The following is a 23,127-nucleotide window of genomic DNA, read 5'->3' on the forward strand; positions in this document are numbered from 1 at the left end:
GTTTTACTGGCTAAATGAATTCCCTTCAAGTGAGTTTTCTTCATTATGCTTGAGAAATCTATCTCGTTTTTTTTTCATCCACTCATTTCAGGATGCCAAAGAAATGATGTGGGTGCTGCAAGTGTAGTATTGAGCGCTTGAGAGATGCTCATTTGAAAAGACTCAGTTTTAATTAGTGGCGGTTCCCAATTTGAAATTAAATAACCAGACTACAAGAAAGGTTTTTGTATTTTCTATTAATAATGCCAATGTGGGCTGCACGGCGGTCAAGTGGTTAGCACGCAGACCAGGGTTCAATTCCACCCCCGGCCATTACTGTGTGGAGTTTGCATGTTCTCCCCGTGCAAGAGTGGGTTTTCGCCCACATTCCAAAAACATGCTAGGTTAATTAGCGACTCCAAATTGTCCATAGGTATGAATGTGAGTGTGAATGGTTGTTTGTCTATATGTGCCCTGTGATTGGCTGGCCACCAGTCCAGGGTGTACCCCGCCTCTTGCCAATGTGTCTACATCAGTGGTCTCAAACTCAATTTACCTGGGGGCCACTGGAGCTAGGGTCTGGGCAAGGCTGAGCCGCATCAGGTTTTCCAAAAAAAAAAAAAAACACATTTATTAAAAAACACAAACTTTTTCAGTGCTTTGGTTACGATTTTCTACAATAAAAGCTCTGATAAAACATTCCACTGTTCTCAAATATCTTAATTTTTATTTTTCTGCACAAAATAAGATGAAAAATAAATAAACAAATCAAGAATAAAGAAAATCAATCAATCAGTAATAAATAAATATAATAATAATAATAAAAACTTAAGAAACCACATATAGTTGGTGGGTAGACAAATTATTTTTTTCAGATTAAAATGAACAAAGCATTATTAGAGCCCTGTAGACATGAAAAAACACGACTATAGTCACATTTATACTTTTTTATTTACAACATATTGCGCAACTGCAGGGTCTTGAGACACATGCTAACTCGCAAACTAGACAGCTAGCGACCTAAACGGTAGCCTTCAAGTTATTTCCTTTAAACTTAAAGAGCCAAAAACTTACCACTTCCACACGGATAGGGAGGATAACTATTAACAGTTATTTAACCTTTAACATGAACATTAATCAAACGTAATAATTTTTTCTGGGTACATGATACCATACAGCATCCATATCAAACTTGCACGGGCCGCACTAACATTAAACTTTCATATCAAGGCGGGGGCTTCAACTTGTGTCCTGCGGGCCACATTTGGCCCGCGGGCCGCGTGTTTGAGACCCCTGTACTAGACTGTGCTAAAGTGACCATGAAGTACCACAGCACAGCTGGCAAAAAGTAGTTCTATAGTAACGCCTCAGCAATAACAAGCATGTAAATGAGACTACCGCATTCACTCTGGAGAGTCAAACCTCTGAGTGGTATTGACATGTCACCTCCTGACAGGAGGTGAGAGCAAAGTGGTGAGGGATTTGTAGCGAGCGAGCTACAAAGAGGAGCTGATAATGAGCCACGCTGCTGAGTTTCTTATCCCAACAACCTTCTCATCTTGGCTCCAGAGGGCTCTTTAGTTCTGGTCAAATACCTGCACTGAGGAAGTCGGGGAGAGGAAAGCTCTCAGAGGGTCTTTGCGGTGCTTCCTCTCATTTCTCTCGTCTCCTGCGGGTACGGACAAAGGCAGTACGTGTCTGCCGCCGCGGCTGAGCTGCGCCGAAGCGCGGCGGTGGATTAGTTCGTCCACCGAGCAGCATATGGCTGAGGTTTCCCTTCTGCTGAGTTTTCATCTAAATGAAAACATCAGGGGTCTCAAACACACGGCCCGCGGGCCAAATGTGGCCCGCAGGACACTAGTTTGCGGCCCCCGCCCTGATATGAAAGCTTAATGTTAGTATGGCCCGCGCAAGTTTGATATGGATGCTGTATAGTATCATGTACCCAGAAAATTATTACGTTTGATTAATGTTCATGTTAAAGGTTAAATAACTGTTAATAGTTATCCTCCCTATCCATGTGGAAGTGGTAAGTTTTTGGCTATTTAAGTTTAAAGGAAATAACTTGAAGGCTACCGTTTACGTCGCTAGCTCTCTAGTTTGCGAGTTAGCATGTGTCTCATGACCCTGCAGTTGCGCAATATGTTGTAAATAAAAAGAGTATAAATGTGACTATAGTCGTGTTTTGTCATGTCTACAGGGCTCTAATAATGCTTTGTTCATTTTAATCTGAAAAAAATTATTTGTCTACCCGCCAACTATATGTGGTTTCTTAAGTTTTTATTATTTGCTGTTTTATTATTATTAGTATTATATTTATTTATTACTGATGGATTGATTTTCTTTATTCTTGATTTGTTTATTTATTTTTCATCTTATTTTGTGCAGAAAAATAAAAATTAAGATATTTGAGAACAGTGGAATGTTTTATCAGAGCTTTTCTGGTAGAAAATCAGAACCAAAGCACTGAAAAAGTTTGTATATTTTTCTGTTTTTAATAAATGCGTTTTTGTTTTTTCTTGGAAAACCTGATGCGGCCCAGCCTTGCCCAGACCCTAGCTCCAGTGGCCCCCAGGTAAATCGAGCTTGAGACCCCTGGTCTAGTACAAGACAATCAGACTAAAGTCATGAATTACAAGGAGGTCTGATAAGACCAAAAATAAAACCAAAATAAAAATCCAAAAATTGTTAACTATAATGATGGAAATGGTAATATTAATGATGATTATAATGATGGTAATGATGGTAATGATGGTAATGATGATAAAGATGATAACAATAATGATAATAATGATAATAACAATAATATTACAATGATAATAACAGGGGAAAACAAGACAGCGTCATGAACATGATTATATCTTGCAAAAAGGGGTAGGAATTTATAAGCTTTTGCTTCAGCCTACTCCTTTTGGGCTTGTGATCGGAAAGCTGAATACAAATGTAAATAATGGAAAGTTATATTTTGATTGATAGAAATGCACTGTAATGTTTCATATATTTGCCAAAAAAAAAAGGTATTTGGTCCAGATGGTGTCAAGCGTATTTAGCGTCAACCAGATTTCATAATCGTGACACTTTGACCCTGGAACTGATGATTTATATTGACATTTTCTGGGAAATAATGTGTGTGAAATAGCGTTTAACCTTGGAGACACACTTTGCATTTGCACCCACAACTGTGTGTGGTTTAGCATTTAGACAGGGCATTATAAATGTTTGATCGTACGAGGCGTCTTTTAAAAATAATCATTATGAATTCATTAACAGATTCATTTACAAAACTGCTCTGATTTTCTCTTCCCTCTGAAAGGAATGAAGTGTAGCACGCTGAAACCACTTTGTGATCCTGCACACACTGGGTGACATCGCACTGCTCTTTTCCTGTTAATCTAATTGCTGTGTCTAATAACTTCAGGTCCAAACAGTGCTTCTATATGCAAATGAGTAATTAAGGAAGCGTCTATGTCCATTCATGGCTTAAAATAGGGGGTGGAAATGAGGCATGTGCAAGCATGTGAAACGTCTTGATGACGCAGGTTTGCAAAAGAGAACCATGCATGAACACGACTTTGAATCCGGCGGACAAAAACAGAGGTTTAATATTTCTGTTTAGCTTCAAATCTGCAGCGGGAAGCATCAGTGGCTCGGGCTCGGTGATTTGCACTTGTACTCCAAAAGGTTCCAAATGAAAAGGCTCCAAACAGTGGCTAGTTATGAATATGTAACTCTAAATATTTCTATCTAATTCTCAATAGTGCTGTGCACCAAAAAGCAACATCAGGAACTCAATAATAAAGCATAGACCCGTCAATCAAAACAGATTACTGCCATATTTGTGCAATAAATCAGTCACTCCACAGATAAAATGGATATTGTGTGTTGTGAAGAATGTCTTAAAAGGTATTCTGACAGAAATGTATTGCTAATATTTGTACAGGACGCAGTAAACGTGCAATACGTTGATGTTTTTCTGTGTGAGCTGTGGTTAACGTAAACATTCAAAAAATGTGCAGTGTCAAATAGTTTGGTTATTTCCGACCATCTCATAACGTGCCAGGTTGAGCGTTGACTGTGTGGGTAAGGGAGGACAGTTACTACGTTTGCGGATGTTGTGTTGCCATGGTTTGGCTGACGGTTGCCTGTCTATCGACCACCTCCTCCTCATCCGTACAACATCCGGGTAGACGGTAAAACGTCATCTTTCATCATTCTTGATGGTTGCGTGAGTCAAGCGTGTGAGATGGCGGATGTTGAGCGCATGGTGTTTTCCTCCAAAGCTCATTGCGGTGTATCTAGGACTCAAGTGAGTCTCATGTTTACGGACCAAAATTATGTTTTTTAATTCATCTATGGGATCGCTTACATAACCACAAACTGGGAATGTGGTAAAAATAATAATAAATAATAAATAATAAATAATAAATAATAAATAATAAATAATAAATAATAAATAATAAATAATAAATAATAAATAATAAATAATAAATAATAAATAATAAATAATAAATAATAAATAATGCAAAATCTAAGAAATAATAAATAAGCAAATTTTTAAAAATAATAAAAAATATAAAAAATAAGAAATATAAGAAATAAGAAAATTAACAAAATAAAAACTTAAACTATATTAGGAAAGCAGGAAGTGAACAAATGTAACAATTACTGATTGTAAAAGTACCAGATGGAGGTGTAGGATTTAATAAGCTGTGCTTCTTCCTACTCCTTGTGGACATGTGGAACTGTGAACTGATTATGGGATGCACTCAATTGTAATCTGATGCATGTTCAAATGAAATTAAACCATTACCAATATAACCAAAGTGAGGATTCCATGTATATTTAACAGGGACAACATGCAAACTGTGAAACCAGCACCAGCATCTGTAAGCAAGGATAGGAAGCACCAAAGGTGGGAAACAACATCAGCAACAGATGCTCCAACAGTTTCATTATCAGCTCTGTGTGAGAAAAAGCATGAAGCTGAACTCTGGTGGGCTTGGATCCCCGCTTAATCTCCAACTCTCTTTCACAACACTCCAAACAGGTGGTTGTCCAAACTTTTTTCACCAAGGGCCGCATACAGATAAATGGAAGGATGCATGGTGCTGCATTTAGTGCATTAAAGATGCTCGAACCAATCAAATGCTAAGCTAATATATGCTAAGCTACCCGTACAAAACATGGACATCTTAGCTTTGTGTTATAAGTGGCAAAGAAAAGTGAGGACACTCCCGGCTTAAAAGCTACTCCACATGTCACTCGAACACAACATGTGTCCCAGTACAACAAAGACCCTTCTAACAAGCTCACCCTCAGTCCCCGGTATCCTCTCCCTGGCAAACATGGTGTGTTTAATGCTCTCGCGCCTTGCTAAGGGAAGCGTTATCATCAGCACGAGCAGTCATGCAGGAAATGAATGGCCTGCCTGGGTCCTGCCAATGCTCCACACCACTTCCAATGCTGGCTTGGAGGGCCGGCCGGCCGGACAGTGAGCTGGGAGCAGATTTAATCACTCTGGAGATAAGAGTGTTATGTCCTGTCCTGCTTTAATATGGCCATGTTCTCCTGGAGCGTACTTGTGTATGCAAGTGAAACTTGCATGGCAGCAAAGTGGCGAGATTAAGCCTGCGGTGACTTTGAGTTGCCAGGTACAGTAATGGCCCGAAGGAATGTGTATCTGCAAGTGTGTGTGTGTGTGTATTTGTGCAAATTCAAAAATATGCAGCGGCAATATAGGAGGTGGATCTCCATCTACATCACCTGGAGGCTTTCCTCTACACCTCATCAAATTTGTAGTGGCTCTCTTGACTTAAATCACTCTCACTACGCCATTAAAACACTTCAAGAGAAGTGGAATTTCACAGATAGTCACTAGAATTGGCCATAACAAGTTGCGTGATTCTATTCCACTCCAGTCCTGTAGTTGGCAGTAAATGCAGTATAAAGTTGCAATTTGCTCCAAGTATATTGTTAATTAAGAATAAAGTGCAGGTACCCCTGCTGAATAATAACTCCATTGTGATACTATAGCAAACATTGTCACATGAAACCCAATGAAGTATTGATTATTATGATCATTTTGTGCAAGGATGCCGCCATCATTCATTTTTGTGAGTGGAGCACATTAATTTAACATTAATTAATTAAACATTAATCTTTATTACGCACACAAATGCAGTCCTGGGTGACTGAGCATGCTATGGGTTTCACTTTTGGAACATAATAAGACTGGGCATATATTTATATGATGAAATGTGTTCTCATTCAAGATTCTGCAAGGAGAAATCTTATTCTACGAATCCGCTCAGTCACGCATGTGCATGGAATCGTTCCTGGCCGTAGTCCACCTCTTCCAATCGTGCCACACAGTCAAATGTTCCATATGATCAATGTGTCACCAACTCATTGATAGTCAATCTTTGGAAGTAACCCGGTCGATTACTGTTGTAAAATCCCTAATTATACTTTTAGTATGTTTTACGCCATGCTCCTGGCAGGGAAGATAAGGGTCCTTCTTCGGACCAACGGTACAAGCAATCCATTCTTTTTAATGTTAAAAAAAATGTTCATGCCTGTCTGTGTTGTTGATAAAAAAAAATACCAGCCAATACGTCAGACATTGCATCAATGTCAAAAATCCGAACTGTGTATTAAACAAGCCCACCAAATGTTCCATTATATCTGGCTCTCTGACGGATAAGGTGCTCCGGTGAATTGTCTGAAATCACATACGGTCCTAGCTCGCTGCTACCATCGCAAAAATATTAGCAAAAATAAACGCATTATCACATCGGTGCCCTCCCCTGCAGTAGCAGATACGCAATTTGAACACGCCTGTACACCTCGCCACTCTCCAGGCACGCCCCCCCAGCCCTGAGCTAGGCCCCGACAGCCTCGATGGAGGTGCAAGTGTACGCTATTCGAGCAGAAGGTAAGAAAAAGCTGAAATGTTGACACCAACAACCGATTAAATATATATGTTTTCATTTCTATGTATATATATTCATTCATTTATTCATTCATTTTCTACCGCTTATCCGCACAAGGGTCGCGGGGGGTGCTGGAGCCTATCCCAGCCGTCTTTGGGGCGAGAGGCGGGGTACACCCTGGACTGGTGGCCAGCCAATCACAGGACACATATAGACAAACAACCATTCACACTCACATTCATACCTATGGACAATTTGGAGTGGCTAATTAACCTAGCATGTTTTTGGAATGTGGGAGGAAACCGGAGAAAACCCACGCATGCACGGGGAGAACATGCAAACTCCACACAGAGATGGCCGAGGGCGGAATTGAACCCTGGTTTCCTAGCTGTGAGGTCTGCGTGCCGCCCTATACAGTAAAGTCTCGTTATACCGATATCGGTTAAAACGAATTACTACTTATTACGATACTATTTTCATTTCCCGGCAAATTTCTAGTCTTTTATGATATAATTAGCTCCGTTAGTACGATACACGGTTATTATGATAATCCGGTTACTACGATGCCCTTTTCATCTCCCGCCAGCCAATTTGGTCTGCTTATATCGATACAAAAGCAGCTTAAATCAATCTTTGCTTAAGGATTTCAATACCAAAAAAGAACACGGCGAACGGCTGCTTCCAGTCAACTTTATTTTTCACACTTCCACCACCAGAGTGCAGCACACACAGCGGAAAACACCCGTCCCTCGCGCCTACCCCTCCGGGTGGCAACACCTTCCCTATCGATAGTTCCGGGGTGAATTATGTCCCGGTAACCGGTAATCACTACAGCGTAAGTTTATTTTTATTTACTGTAGTACAAAATGTATTGTAGTACAAAAGCATGCTAGATACGCAATCCATGAACTCAAGAAGAAAATTACATGCTATATCAAAGATCCGCCCACTTTTAATGCAGTTCGGCGCAGGATCGGATATATGGATAGTCCGGTTATATCGGTATTTTTTCCGACTCCCGAGAATATCGATATAACAAGACTTTACCGTATATATTTTACATGTATATATTTTTGCCTGCGTTGATGGTCGAGACCAGGGATATTGGCTTCAGGTTGGTGACCACTGCTTTAGATGTTAAGTGTGCCCTGTCTCCTAGAGTGAGTACGCCCTTAAAGGTGCCAAAATGACATGGCCCCCCCCCCCCCCCCCGCGCACCAAATTTGTCTTGTCGAAGGGGCTGACGTGATGGCCGTCAGCGTGTTCCGGCATTCAGCGAGCTGATTAAAGTGTTGGCTCTGTCTCGGACAGGTGATGAGATGTGTCACGCACCCCTGTGGCATCCACATAACACCGAGGCCGTGACCACCACCCGGTGCCAAACTTTCACATACACAACACATTGTCACCTTGTAAATAGCCAGCGTCGCGTCTGCCGCATCGATTCTTTGGGATGAAATGAACAGCAGTCACACCTCTGAGCTGCTAAACAGACACAATCTGTTGGCTTGACACCTGCTATTGGGACACAATTAAGCCCAATGACTCATCATTTATACTTTTCAAAAATCAGCCCACCGGGAACTGAAATAACTTTTTAACATAAAGACAGTCTTCATAGCACCGCCTGCCACCAGCGCGGTTTAATTTAGACATCCACACACACACATACATACGCGCGTCCATGAACACCACCTACAGTGACAAGTCTGCCAAATCACATTGAACCGTAAGACACGTGCACTTTTGCCCCGCAAAGACGCGTGCCTACACACATTTGTCGAGTAATGACTCCCCTCTCTCCACTGTGACCTGCTTTTCTAACATTAACCCCTGTGAACACACTCCATTTAAAAAAAAAAACGTCATGAATAAAAGCTGACAGCCTCCAAAAGCAATATAAAGGTATTAGGTTTTAATTAACATGCAAACACCTTCACTTATTAATTTATATTCACACAGGGCTCTGTGTGCAAAACAACAGCAGAATTTAACACACATACACAGATACACAACCGTTACGTTTAAACAGGATGCTTGACCTCCCCCCCCGGGCACATACAAGGGCAAAACAGAGCATGCTGAGAGACAATAAATGCAGAGCTATGCGTGTAATGAATAAGTTACACACGCCTATTAGGACAGGAAGCAGTGATAAATGCCTCTCATTCAGTCATTAGACCGTAGGCTGTCAGTGGGAGCAAGACGGACCAAAAGGCCAGAGAGAGCAACCTTATTGGCTTTTTAACAGCCGTGTAATCCATTTCCTTATTGGAGATGAATAAGCTCTGGTCCACTGTGGGTTTATACGTATATGGTCAAATTCAACATGGACGTCGTGACAGGCAAAGCCTAGGTCAGCCTCAGTATGTGTTTATTCTTGGGACCTAAACGAGGGAGTAAGCATGCATTTTTAAAATGTATATGAACCCAATTAGACTAAAAAAAAGTTTACTTTATTTTGCTCCTGTAGGGTAATAAGAGCTTTTCCTATGCAGCTGGGATAGGCTCCAGCATCCCCCGCGACCCTCGTGAAGAAAAGCGGTAGACAATGAATGAATGAATGAACCCAATTAGACTAAAAAAAGGTTGATTTATTTTGCTCCTGTAGGGTAATAAGAGCTTTTCCTATGCAACTGGGATAGGCTCCAGCATCCCCCGCAACCCTCGTGAAGAAAAGCGGTAGACAATGAATGAATGAATGAACCCAATTAGACTAAAAAAAGTTTACTTTATTTTGCTCCTGTAGGGTAATAAGAGCTTTTCCTATTCAGCTGGGATAGGCTCCAGCATCCCCCGCGACCCTCGTGAGGAAAAGCGGTAGAAAACGAATGAATGAATGAACCCAATTAGACTAAAAAAAAGTTTACTTTATTTTGCTCCTGTAGGGTAATAAGAGCTTTTCCTATGCAGCTGGGATAGGCTCCAGCATCCCCCGCGACCCTCGTGAAGAAAAGCGGTAGACAATGAATGAATGAATGAACCCAATTAGACTCAAAAAAGTTTACTTTATTTTGCTCCTGTAGGGTAATAAGAGCTTTTCCTATGCAGCTGGGATAGGCTCCAGCATCCCCCGCGACCCTCGTGAGGAAAAGCGGTAGAAAATGAATGAATGAATGAACCCAATTAGACTCGAAAAAGCTTACTTTCTTTTGCTCCCGTAGGGTAATAAGAGCTTTTCCTATGCAGCTGGGATAGGCTCCAGCATCCCCCGCGACCCTCGTGAGGAAAAGCGGTAGAAAATGAATGAATGAATGAACCCAATTAGACTCAAAAAAGTTTACTTTATTTTGCTCCTGTAGGGTAATAAGAGCTTTACCTATGCAGCTGGGATAGGCTCCAGCATCCCCCGCGACCCTCGTGAGGAAAAGCGGTAGAAAATGAATGAATGACCCCAATTAGACTCGAAAAAGTTTATTTTGCTCCCGTAGGGTAATTAGAGCTTTTCCTATGCAGCTGGGATAGGCTCCAGCATCCCCCGCGACCCTTGTGAGGAAAAGCGGTAGAAAATGAATGAATGAATGAACCCAATTAGACTCGAAAAAGTTTACTTTATTTTGCTCCTGTAGGGTAATAAGAGCTTTTCCTATGCAACTGGGATAGGCTCCAGCATACCCCCACCACCCGAGTGAGGATAAGCGCCATAGAAAATGGATTTAACTTCAACTTTCCTACTTTAAAAAAATGGGATGAAGTGGTATCTGCAATCTCATCGATGTGTACTTTCAAGTAAATTCATATTTCAGCACCTGAACATATTTTCTACACATGGATGTGAAATCATATTCAAAACATTACATTGCCTTTAGCGTTAATGAAGTTTTAATGATGTTGACGTTTTAACTCTGGAGCAGATTAATGTGAATAAACCAATTAATTTATCTCTAATGGAAGAAAACATTAAAAAATGCAAAGAAATTGAAGGTTGAGAGGCTTGACTATACATTTATCCATACACATTCTGTATCCAATCAAATCACTGCGTTACTGCATAAATTAAGCATTAGCATAACCAATACGTTCTCTACATCAGGGTTCGAACATCGCTCCGTATCCGTAATCACTGCTTGAGTAGTTATTTCAAATCTTGAGCTGTAAAAGTTTAAGAAACATTCTAGCTCCAGTGAGTTAATCCACTGATTAAAACTGGTTCCAGGTTTAAGACCTGTCCTTAGATCACTTCCATCCCCGAGAACATACAATCACCGCAATAGTGGGCCACATGACATCACATGGATCTTAGCCCCAAAATGGAAAGCAGGGAATTAGCGGCCTTTGACCTGTCATTGATCTCCCCCCACTTTCGTCTGAGAGCTTCAGCAGCTATGAACAGGTTAATAACTCTGGAACCCTGGCCCGGACGTGGCAGGCCAATCTTTTCAATCTACACCCCTACAAGCCAATTTAAGGCAGACGGCCATACTGCCATCTTAGTAGGCGAAGGACCCATTTCCCCAATGCAAGGACTATCTCTGTGGAGAATCGATTTCTTGGTGAAATCATTCATTCAAACAGCAACCGGTCAACCAGGCAGCCATTAAAGTTCTTCTGGGAAAATACAAGCATTATTACCTGGACGACAGAAAAACTCTCCAAGGGTAAAACACTGCAGTTTCTCGTATAAAACTAATGTTTTTCTTCACCAATCAATGTCCTTAATCACGGTCTTGACCTTGTATCATTGTGCCAATTGACTTCAGACAACAGTGTTATATCCCAGGTCACATGGTTACAATTAGCATTTTTTTTTCCCCAGTCTTTATTTTGAGTCATTCTGATTATTTATTCCCACAAAGTAGCAAGAGGAGCAATCGCATGAAGTAAAGTAGCATTACTACACAAATATACATTAATGTACTCAAAGCAAGCATGCTCTGGGTTTGATTTTCAGATTATTTTGACACAGCCATGGTTTTAAACAGGCTAAATTAGCGGGCTAGCAAGCTAACTTGCTTGCTTCCTATTTATTTACTGTATTCTAAACTTCAGAAAAGGTTGGAAACGGAGTGGGAAGAAGGGAAAAGAAGACAAACAATGTACCACTTCCACACTGAATGGGAGGATAACTTATTTTCACTCTCCCATGCCATGCCATGACTCAGTAATGTCTCAATAATGGAACATTACTGACCCCTAGTGGCCAGAACACTACATTATATGTTTGTCTATTCATATTTTTGGACTAATAATACATCGGTCATTAATATTAATATTGCGAGGGACAACTACTTTAACACTTTACCTGTGAATAAGATCTACAGAAGTGAGATGGATTTCCTGCACAAAAGACAACACAGGAATTAAAATGTACATACTATTTTCGTTCAAGGTGACTGAAATGTGGGAAGAAATGTCCTGTGCAGCCTCGTTATGAGCACAAGGTCTTATAGAAACATACTGTACGTACTGTACATTAAATACAACCATCACTGTTAGACTACACACCCACTGGGTTATGGCTAATGAGAAGCTACATAAATACATAAAAACACACAAATGCATCTTTTTCCATCGCTTTGGGGTTTGTGCTAATGTGGCATGCGAGGAATACAAATGCATGCGTGTTCATCCATATTCATTCAAAGGAACTATTCTTTACTATGAAGAGAAAAAGCGAATATCCCGCAACAGCATCCTGCAGGAAACAATTAACTATCACTCCGTCAAAGTGGAGGTAAAAGAGAAACATCTTTAGTGGTGATGTCGGTGGTGCTGACGATGCCTAAGGAGCATTTGAGAGATCAGGTCTGCAACGCTATCATTAGACAGAGGGGCTCTGATCACAGGGAAGCATGCTGACAGCACATAAAAAACAGCCATTGTTCTGTCAATTCATCCCACTTTTAGCCCCCCTACTTCAATTTCACTCATACGTCCTCTTAGAACCGGCGGAACTCTGGTAGTCAACATCAAGAGTAGGAGAGAATGAGGCACATCATTAGAGGGAGAAGACAGAGGCAAGGGAGGATGAAACCATTTAGATGCCGCCACGCAGAGGAAATTGCTACGCCTCGTCGGGATGGAGGGAGGAGGAAGGAAGGACGGCTCAAAAATAAGCAGGAAGAGTCGACTGAAGAGCGGATGAATGGGGGTGAAATGGGGGAAAGCAACAACATGACAATGGCGTAAACAAATAAGAAAGCAAGACACGTTTGTCAGCATCTTGACCTCCAATCAGAGGTCAGGCATCATCTCCGCCTTGTCAAAGATGACATGAGAAGCTGTTGTCATGTTTTGGAATTGGTAATGGTAATGTTTAATTTCATTTCAACATGCATCAGATTACAATTGAGTGCATCCCATAATCAGTTCCCAGTTCCACATGTCCAAAATGTCCCCACATGTCCCCTCCATCTGGTACTTTTACAATCAGTAACTGTTACATTTGTTCACTTCCTGCTTTCCATAATACAGTTTAAGGTTTTTTAAAGCATTGTTTACTCACTGTTTGCTTTCTGTTTACACATACATTATGCACTTGGCAGTCAATTCGGGACAGAAAATGGTGCACATTACGTATTTTACACGCGGCCCGCGAGCGAAATGTGGCCCGCAGGACACTAGTTTGAGGCCCCCGCCTTGATATGGAAGTTTAATGTTAGTGCGGCCCGCGCAAGTTTGATATGGATGCTGTATGGTATCATGTACCCAGAAAAAATTATTACGTTTGATTAATGTTCATGTTAAAGGTTAAATAACTGTTAATAGTTATCCTCCCTATCCGTGTGGAAGTGGTAAGCTTTTGGCTATTTAAGTTTAAAGGAAATAACTTGAAGGCTACCGTTTAGGTCGCTAGCTGTCTAGTTTGCGAGTTAGCATGTGTCTCAAGACCCTGCAGTTGCGCAATATGTTGTAAATAAAAAGAGTATAAATGTGACTATAGTCGTGTTTTGTCATGTCTACAGGGCTCTAATAATGCTTTGTTCATTTTAATCTGAAAAAAATAATTTGTCTACCCACCAACTATATGTGGTTTCTTAAGTTTTTATTATTTGCTGTTTTATTATTATTATTATATTTATTTATTACTGATTGATTTTCTTTATTCTTGATTTGTTTGTTTATTTTTCATCTTATTTTGTGCAGAAAAATAAAAATTAAGATATTTGAGAAGAGTGGAATGTTTTATCAGAGCTTTTATTGTAGAAAATCGGAACCAAAGCACTGAAAAAGTTTGTATATTTTTCTGTTTTTAATAAATGCGTTTTTATTGCCTTGCCCAGATCCTAGCTCCAGTGGCCCCCAGGTAAATTGAGTTTGAGACCCCTGCTTTAGACTGTTGCATTTACATTTTGGTTAGTGAACATGGACAAAATAATCATACACTTTTGATCAGCTGATCAACATCTTTGCCTCATTCTGCTGCTTCTTCTTTTTGCTTTTTGATGCTCCATTTAAGGGGTTGTTTTACATAAGCCAACACAAAAAATGAAAAGTGCACACTAAAGGCTGCAGACAATTACAAAAACACGTCAGAATATTACAAAAACAATGCCAGCTACAAATAATGCCTTGTGGCTTCATTCCACACAGAGGATATTTTTTTCCTGACTTTTTTCCTAACTGCATCTGCAGGGCAAACAAATGAAGCCCTCAAGCTGCCAGAGACAACAGCTCTCCTTTTACCCCCTAAAATGCAATTAGCCATTATATGCCCCTCTGTAATCGGCCTTGTTCTTATTTTATTTGCCTCTGAAACAGGGGGGTCTTATCTCTCGCTCGTAGTTACACAGAGCACCACGTCCGCCCCACAGCATTGGCAAACAAAGCCAAAGTTATCACATCCACGCAAAAAAAAAAAAAATGCTCACAGTGTTTGGTTAAGGTCTCACACTATTAAAAGAGAGGTTAGACAACAGAACCTTTGAGAAGAGCATCAGAACTGGTCTGGGCTCTGCAAAAGGGACTTTCTGAGCAAAATATGGCCTAAATATGACACACACAATGTGCGTGTGTGTGTGTGTGTGTGTGTGTGTGTGCACGTATTTGTGTTTTACCGTCATTGCCCTGGCTCCCCTCTCTCTTCAGCATCTGCACCGCCCCCACATACTTCTTCAACTGGACCTTCAGGACCTCATTCTCCCTGCACAAACACACACACACACACAGCTATCACATAACCAATAAAGGCTAATAATAAAGAGGTTGTGGGCGCAGTATTGGGTGGAAAGGAGGTGATTTATATGTTTTCCCTGCCTAATATTCTTACTGCAAACCCATTAGAGACTAGATGAGATTGATTTCAGACTATATTTGTAACATTAAGCTCTTGGTCTAACAGCAGACGTTGTATGTGTGCAACGATGTGTCACATGAAGACCAGTGAAAATAAAAATGGACTCCATGACTGAAATAGCAATCGATTCAAATACAAAGTAGAGCAGAGATGCAACGCTAAATGAGTCATTCGCCTCCAAAATGCACACGTCAACTCAAACAGTAGGCAGATAGGTGACAATAGGCGGCCTTATTGGTCTTGAATTGTGTGACTGTAGCATTGAGAACAGCTGGAGCAGCTGGTCTGGGGCCACCGCTACTTTGCTAAACAGCAAGATCCACCCGTGATAAGTGAATCTCCACTAAGTAGGATTCCTTTGTAATAAATGGAATATTTTTGTAGCTCCAGGAACTCGGTTCACAGCATTATTAGATACCTCTAAACATAAAACAACATCCCTATAGTCACCTTTACTCTCCTATTTGCCTATATAGTAGATAGAATAAAATAAGCCATTTAATTGTTTGAGTAGCTGCACGGCGAACTAGTGGTTAGCGCGCAGGCCTCACACCTTGGAGACCCGAGTTCAATTTCAACCATCGGTCATCTCTGCGTGGAGTTTGCATGTTCTCCCCGTGCATGCGTGGGTTTTCTCCGGGTACTCCGGTTTCCTCCCACATTCCAAAAACATGCTAGGTTAATTAGCCACTCCAAATTGTCCATAGGTATGAACGTGAGTGTGAATGGTTGTTTGTCTATATGTGCCCTGTGATTGGATGGCCTCTCGCCCGAAGACAGCTGGGATAGGCTCCAGCATGCCTGCGACCCTCGTGAGGAAAAAGCGGTAGAAAATGAATGAATGAATGAATTAATAAATAACTGTTTTGACTTTACACTCTAGGGGTGTTATTCCATGTCTGCAGGGCTCTAATAATGGTAAAAACTCTATTTACAAAGTCATAAACAGGCTTTCTATGCTATGACTACATGAATATTCTGTTTTAATAATATTGAAGACCAGTCCAGGGTGTACCCAGCCTCTCACCCGAAGACAGCTGGGATAGGCTCCAGTGAGGATAAGCGGCATAGAAAATGAATGAATGAATAATTGCTAGTGTACTAATATGGGCATAATAATATAAGCCAGTACAAGCATATGATTAGCATGAGGGTGGAATGAGGGGAGAGTATCAGTGCATACGGCGGCATAGATGGCGGCGGGTTTGTTTAGGATCGAGGACGCAGACGCAAAGAAGCAGCGATAACATAAACAAGTGGACACAAGCTAAACATCATCGACTTGGGGAGGAAATCAATCGGAGCTGTAGTGCCAGTTAAACGTAACAACCTTTGTCTTGCTCCACTGCCATATCTAACCCAACCCCACACCTTTAACCTTATTCTCCATGGGTGATTTTTTTGGTGCCCTGCTTATCGGACCTCATTCCCCACCAACAAAGGCGCCGCTTCCACGGAGACCTCCAACAGCAGCGGCGATCGGCTCTCCACAGAGTCGTCCATGCCGCTTATCAGACCTGCTCACGGCCCATGCGTTGTTGCAGCCTGATTAAATTATATCAAATCCACACTGCTCCCACTCAATGTGTGTGGAGAGAGTGGCTCCACTTACACTGATATTGGAATGTGTCTCATTTAACTGAGAATGGAGGAGACATATTATATATTATATTTTTGTTATATATTATTAGATTTTTGGGCCCTTTGTATTGAGTTGTGGACTCCTATTTTTTCAAATTTCCCCACTGAAGGAGGAATAAAGGCATATCTATTCTATAGAGCAGCTACACATAATAACCGCCACAGAAAGCTTTCTAGATCTTTCAGAATCTGCACCCATTCCAGCAGTATTTCCTTGGATTTTGTGCTGTGTATTTTAATTTATTCACCCATGGCTCACTCCGCTGTGGTCGGTCACACCCCCGAGTGCTCATGAGGACTTCCGTATGGCTGCCGAACCCAACTTTATAAGAGGTATAGGATGTAATAATAAAAGGCAATTTATCTTTTTAAAAAATGGCCGCCATGTGCGTTGGAGCCCAAATCTGATCCTGGAAGTTCTGGACAGTTTGAAGTTTCTCAAGAGAAGAGGTTACTTCAAAACATCTCTGAATGGTACGCAACTTTAGCATTTTGCCGTTGGGTTTTCTACAGCATCGTTTTTTTTTGGGGGGGGGGGGGGGGGGGGACTTCGGTGTTTAAGACGCTTGGGTACAACAACACACATTACTCTTATTATGTCTAATATATTGGGTAATATGAGTGTAATAGTGACTATAGGGGTGCTAGTTCATGTCTGGGGGGCTCTGATAATGTTAAAAACTGTATTTAGAAGAGCATAGAGTTTCTATGCTCAAAGTCCAAAAATATTCAATTTTTGAAATTTTTTAAAGGCACCTCACAATTTAAGATACTGCACTGAAGTTTATTCTCTTGAATATTTTTATGTATTGACGATAGATGAAGAGGTATTGGAAGAACGAGGATAAACTTTTATTTACAGCAAATGTTCGTTTCTGTGAATAAATGGTTCTCCAAAGAAGCACGACCATAGTGCTGCAATTCGGACCGATTGTATGTGTTGTTTTTCCTGGCCTGATAATGAACTTGTTTTGTTGAATTATTGATCCCTGAAACACTTAAAAGGGCTTCTGCTGAAGAAAAACACTGGTTCGCCGTCATTGGAGAGACAGCTTGAGCTGAAACGCATGCAATAAATTCCACACGGTAAAAAAAAAAGCTGAATTATTGGTACTAAAACTTAAAGCGTATTCTAATTGTTTTTTAATTGGTGAATAGAGAAGACTGATAAAACAGGCATGTAGGTAAAGAACACTTTGTCTCGGCGTCTTGAGCCTTGTTTAATTTAATCTAAGCTGTGCGTTCTTTGCTCAGTCATTTTGAAGCTCAGAGTCTCATCGGGGGATTCTAAATGTGTTAAACGAGTGCCGAAAATGAAATACCCACAAACTGCATCCCCTGGCCTGCTGATGATATGGGGCCAGTTCACAACTGCTTCTGCATCTGGGGAAATAGTTTGACCCAGAAATACTTGTCAGTGTACATCTCAGAGAGTAAAATAGAATCTAAAATAAAATACAGATTAATAGAATTTGTTGCTCGAGAAGCCCAGTTTATGAAAGACAGGAAAGTAAGCGTCAGAGATTTACAATAAAGAGGTTTTTTGGGGGACGCATGAAGCACAAAACTCAAGAGTATGCATAAGAGTGCTAAGAAATTTGAATATTCAAAGCAAATAAAGAGAAAGTTTTTAAGGGAACTAAACTGCACTATAGATTAATAGAGAAATAGGACACATAGATGTGAGTAGGAACTCCATAAAATCTCAAGAGAGGTGCTTGAACTTAAACTACCAACAGTAATTGCTAAAGTTGAGTCTAAACCCTTGGGTCAGGTTTTTTTTTTTTCTCTTTTTGCAACACTTATTATTTTTATGCTTGGGAGTTGTTTTAATGTGCAATAAACAGCAAATTGGCAGTTCTTCAGGTATGCGCTCCGCTTTTATTTGGAAGTAATAAAGGGGAGGTACAAAAACGCCTTCAGAGATTCATGTCTCTGAGTAATGCTCCTGAGTGCAATTTATTGCTCACTTCTCTACAGAAGGAACATCAAAAATAGCATACTCTTGTACCACACTTGCGGTGCCTATAGCGGAAACATTGTACACTGTCGATAGAACACATTACAGAGGGGAGCTCGCTTAAATTGTTAGCAATGAAGGAAAAAGAATGACTTCCCAAAGAGGGGAAAAACAGCCTCAGTACTCTAAATGAGAACGTCACTGTGCAATTGCGGCTCAGAAAAAGGCACCTGCTCCCATTGCTTTCAGGATACGCGCACATATCCGCCTGTCCAACCACCCCCTCTTCCCAGTGACGAAGTACCACTTCCCGATCCCACTCAACTGGCCACCTTCCCATCTTCCCTGCTGCGCGAGGCCTGCTTTCTGCTCTGCCAACTGATGGCGTAAAAAAGGGGTTGAAAATGTGTGCATGTGTGTGAGTCAACAAGGGTTGGAAGGTTGGAGAGTCGGAACAGAACAGTTTTTGTTGTTTTTCATGCATTTTTTTTTCATGACGGTCGTCCCTCGACATTTTGCGCTTTGGATTCCACGGCTTCACACGGTAAATGTTGTGTATAAGTTGCCTAAAGTTAGCATTTTCAAGCATAAAAATTGTTAACGGAAGTAAAATACAAATGTAAAGCATTCGAAAGACGCATTCAAAGATGCTGATAATACGTAGTATTCAATAGGGTGAGTCAACAAGGGTTGGAAGGTTGGAGAGTCGGAACAGAACAGTTTTTGTTGTTTTTCATGCATTTTTTTTTCATGACGGTCATCCCTCGACATTTTGCGCTTTGGATTCCACGGCTTCACACGGTAAATGTTGTATATAAGTTGCCTAAAGTAAGCATTTTCAAGCATAAAAATTGCTAACGGAAGTAAAATACAAATGTAAAGCATTCGAAAGACGCATTCAAAGATGATGATAATACGTAGTATTCAATAGGGTGAGTCAACAAGGGTTGGAAGGTTGGAGAGTCGGAACAGAACAGTTTTTGTTGTTTTTCCATGCATTTTTTTTTCATGATGGTCATCCCTCGCCATTTTGCGCTTTGGATTCCACGGCTTCCCACGGTAAATGTTGTATATAAGTTGCCTAAAGTAAGCATTTTCAAGCATAAAAATTGCTAACGGAAGTAAAATACAAATGTAAAGCATTCGAAAGACGCATTCAAAGATGATGATAATATGTAGTTCAATAGTGTGAGTCAACAAGGGTTGGAAGGTTGGAGAGTCGGAACAGAACAGTTTTTGTTGTTTTTCATGCATTTTTTTTATAACGGTCATCCATCACCATTTTGCGCTTTGGATTCCACGGCTTCACAAGGTAAATGTTGTGTATAAGTTGCCTAAAGTAAGCATTTTCAAGCATAAAAATTGTTAACGGAAGTAAAATACAAATGTAAAGCATTCGAAAGACGCATTCAAAGATGCTGATAATACGTAGTATTCAATAGGGTGAGTCAACAAGGGTTGGAAGGTTGGAGAGTCGGAACAGAACAGTTTTTGTCGTTTTTCATGCACTTTTTTTTCTATGACGGTTGTCCCTCGCCATTTTGCGCTTTGGAATCCACGGCTTCACACGGTAAATGTTGTGTATAAGTTGTCTAAAGTAAGCATTTTCAAGCATAAAAATGGCTAAAGGAAGTAAAATACAAATGTAAAGCATTCGAAAGACGCATTCAAAGATGCTGATAATACGTAGTATTCAATACTGGTCACTAGGTGTCAGTAATGCTACAGAAATGTACGGTGAAACATACTATACTAGCACAGGCTTTTATTAATCCGTAATAAACATAGAGTCTAGTATTGCAGTCTACACGGCAAAGCTGAAACTCAAATCTGAAGCCCCTGTCATCACTTTATCGCTCAGTTGATCCCGAAAATGACCTCGAATCGAATCGGACTCATACCAGCGTGGTGTTGCTGAGCATGATGAACGGTAACTGTGTCATGATAGGTTCATAGTTGTCATGTTATGTGTAGAAAAGTCATCAGCCTCACCGACACCCTGTCACAATATTATTGCATGCAAAGCATCCAATCAATAAGTGTTATATTCGATTTAACTACTGTAAAAGAAAATCCTGTGTGGGCTGCCACGCTTCCATCTGTGAGCGAGGGTCTTCCATTTTCATGTTATATTTGGTCAGGTGTGTGAATAATACAGTAGTTCACTTGTAGCCTACTGTATGTCAGAGCTGCTGAGTGTGAGTAACTCGCACCTTAAGTGAAAAGGTGAATCTACAGTATGTCTGCTGAATTCTATTTTCTCTCTGCAACACATATGCAGCGGGGGAAATAACGATTTATGCCCCAGTAAGGATATAGCCAGTCTATGATATTTATGTTTTAATCCTCTACTTTAAAAAAAAAAACAGTAACAAACATGTCGACCTTGAAGAAATGGAGCTCTGTGGCTCCATGTATGATTTCCCCGTGTGGGGTATCAGAAGGGAATCAGCGTATATTACACAGCAGACACTTGTTCGTGATCTCAAGGGAGCTGGGATCACAGTCACCAAGGAAACCATCGGTAAGTCACTTTGCTGTAATGGACTGAGATCCTGCAGTCCCTGCAAGGTCCCCCAAGACAGCACACATGTGCAAGCCTGTCTGAAGTGTGCCAATGAAAACCTGAATGAGAAAGCCGAGTGGTGTGGTCGGATGAGTCGCTGTGGTCGGAGGCAGATCGATACTGAATATTATCACATACTACAGTATTAATTGGCCCTGTACCCTAGAAACCGCCCATGAATGATACGGGAAAAGGCCGAAATGATACTGTGTCAAAGCCCAGGGCAGTGATACTGACAAAATATAGAGTTTAACCATGTCCAGTATCAGCCCCCCGTAGCTGTCCACTCAGAGCGCGCTGCTCTGGTATCGTGCTCGTGAAACAACCAATCAGAGAACAGCAATAAGATAAGACTGTTGATAAAATATTATTGTTGAAATATTTTTGCAATTATTGTGTTTACACTGTTTAGATATAATACATGTAATAAACTGAACATTTTCTGGAAACAAAATGGTCTTTTGATTAAATAGTACGTGATAATAAGCTCATGGGCGGCACGGCGGTATAGTGGTTAGCGCGTAGACCTCACAGCTAGGAGACCAGGGTTCAATTCCCACCCTCGGCCATCTCTGTGTGGAGTTTGCATGTCCTCCCACATTCCAAAAACATGCTAGGTTAATTGGCCACTCCAAATTGTCCATAGGTATGAATGTGAGTGTGAATGGTTGTTTGTCTATATGTGCCCTATGATTGGCTGGCGACCAGTCCAGGGTGTACCCCGCCTCTTGCCCGAAGACAGCTGGGATAGGCTCCAGCCCCCCCCGCGACCCTCGTGAGGCAAAAGCGGTAGAAAATGAATGAATGAATGAATAAGCTCATGATTAAATTGTATGTGATAATAAGATCATCACATGGTTTGTCTGGTATCAGGCCCGGTATCATGCCCCCAAGTGTCAGTATCAGCCGTGACACTTGGGGGCATGATACCGGGCCTGATACCAGACAAACCATGTGATAACCTATAAATCTCTCATGTCTTCAGCCAGAACACTGAAGATGAGTCGTGGATGGGTAAAGGCTCAAAAAAGGCCAGCATTGTTAGTGCAGTGAACGGCATCATGTGATGTCGCCAGGCGTATTAGCACGCAGAAAACCTGCATGAACGCCACAACACGACAGGCTCTGTTAAAGATACATTGAAAAAAAATCAGCAGAGCGTCAATTATTTCCTCCGGTGTAAAAGGCAAACTCAAACATCATTTTCAAAGTATCCTCCAATCGTCAGCCTCCGTGCAAGAGAATAACAAAAGACTGCGATATATACATAGCATCCAACGCCAGTCGCCTCTTACATTGAATGATACTGACAGCTTCCAGTCTATTCAGTGGCTAGCTGCTCCTTTGGTGGTATTTATATCTGCTATTGATCGAGACAGATTTGGCTGAAGAGGAAAAAGCGGCACTTGAGATTTAGCCATCGACGACAGAATCGGATTTGTGAATCTGTGCGACTCGCCTGCCTGCAAGATGCTCATTGCATGTCACAGTCACCTGCAGGTAGAGCGAGGCGGGCGAGGCGAGAGGCCATCTCCACCTCGCCCACTATCTTCGCTCCATTAAAATGTTCCGTGCGAACGCAGAAAAATCATCACATATTAAAAACGCTCCATCAGCTGCTGCACTGTCCTCTTGGAACCACTGAGCCATCTGTTACAACTGGCTACATTATGGATCGTGATAATGTACAGGACATGGGGGCAAACACTATTTATAAGGTGTTTTTGTCCCAATTCCAGTGACAGGATGAAAAGAACAGCAAATGGAAGCTGAAGCTTTGTAAACCAATTGGCAGATGTCGCGGGGAACAATG

At 41.1% G+C, this 23,127-nt stretch overlaps 1 protein-coding gene across 1 annotated transcript in view; it reads right to left on the reverse strand.

Annotated features, from left to right (window-relative positions):
* The window catches only part of snx29 (sorting nexin 29), a 100,971-nt gene that overhangs the window by 61,647 nt on the left and 16,197 nt on the right, over positions 1-23,127 (reverse strand). Inside the window, exon 14 of the mRNA XM_058061693.2 lies at positions 14,909-14,994. Coding sequence (XP_057917676.2) covers positions 14,909-14,994 — 86 coding nt within the window. The remainder of the gene's footprint in view (positions 1-14,908; positions 14,995-23,127) is intronic.

The sequence above is a fragment of the Doryrhamphus excisus genome, linkage group LG2 (assembly GCF_037039965.1).
Source record: "Doryrhamphus excisus strain RoL-2023G ecotype Guam linkage group LG2, RoL_Dexc_Guam_v1.1, whole genome shotgun sequence".
Lineage (NCBI taxonomy): Eukaryota > Metazoa > Chordata > Actinopteri > Syngnathiformes > Syngnathidae > Doryrhamphus > Doryrhamphus excisus.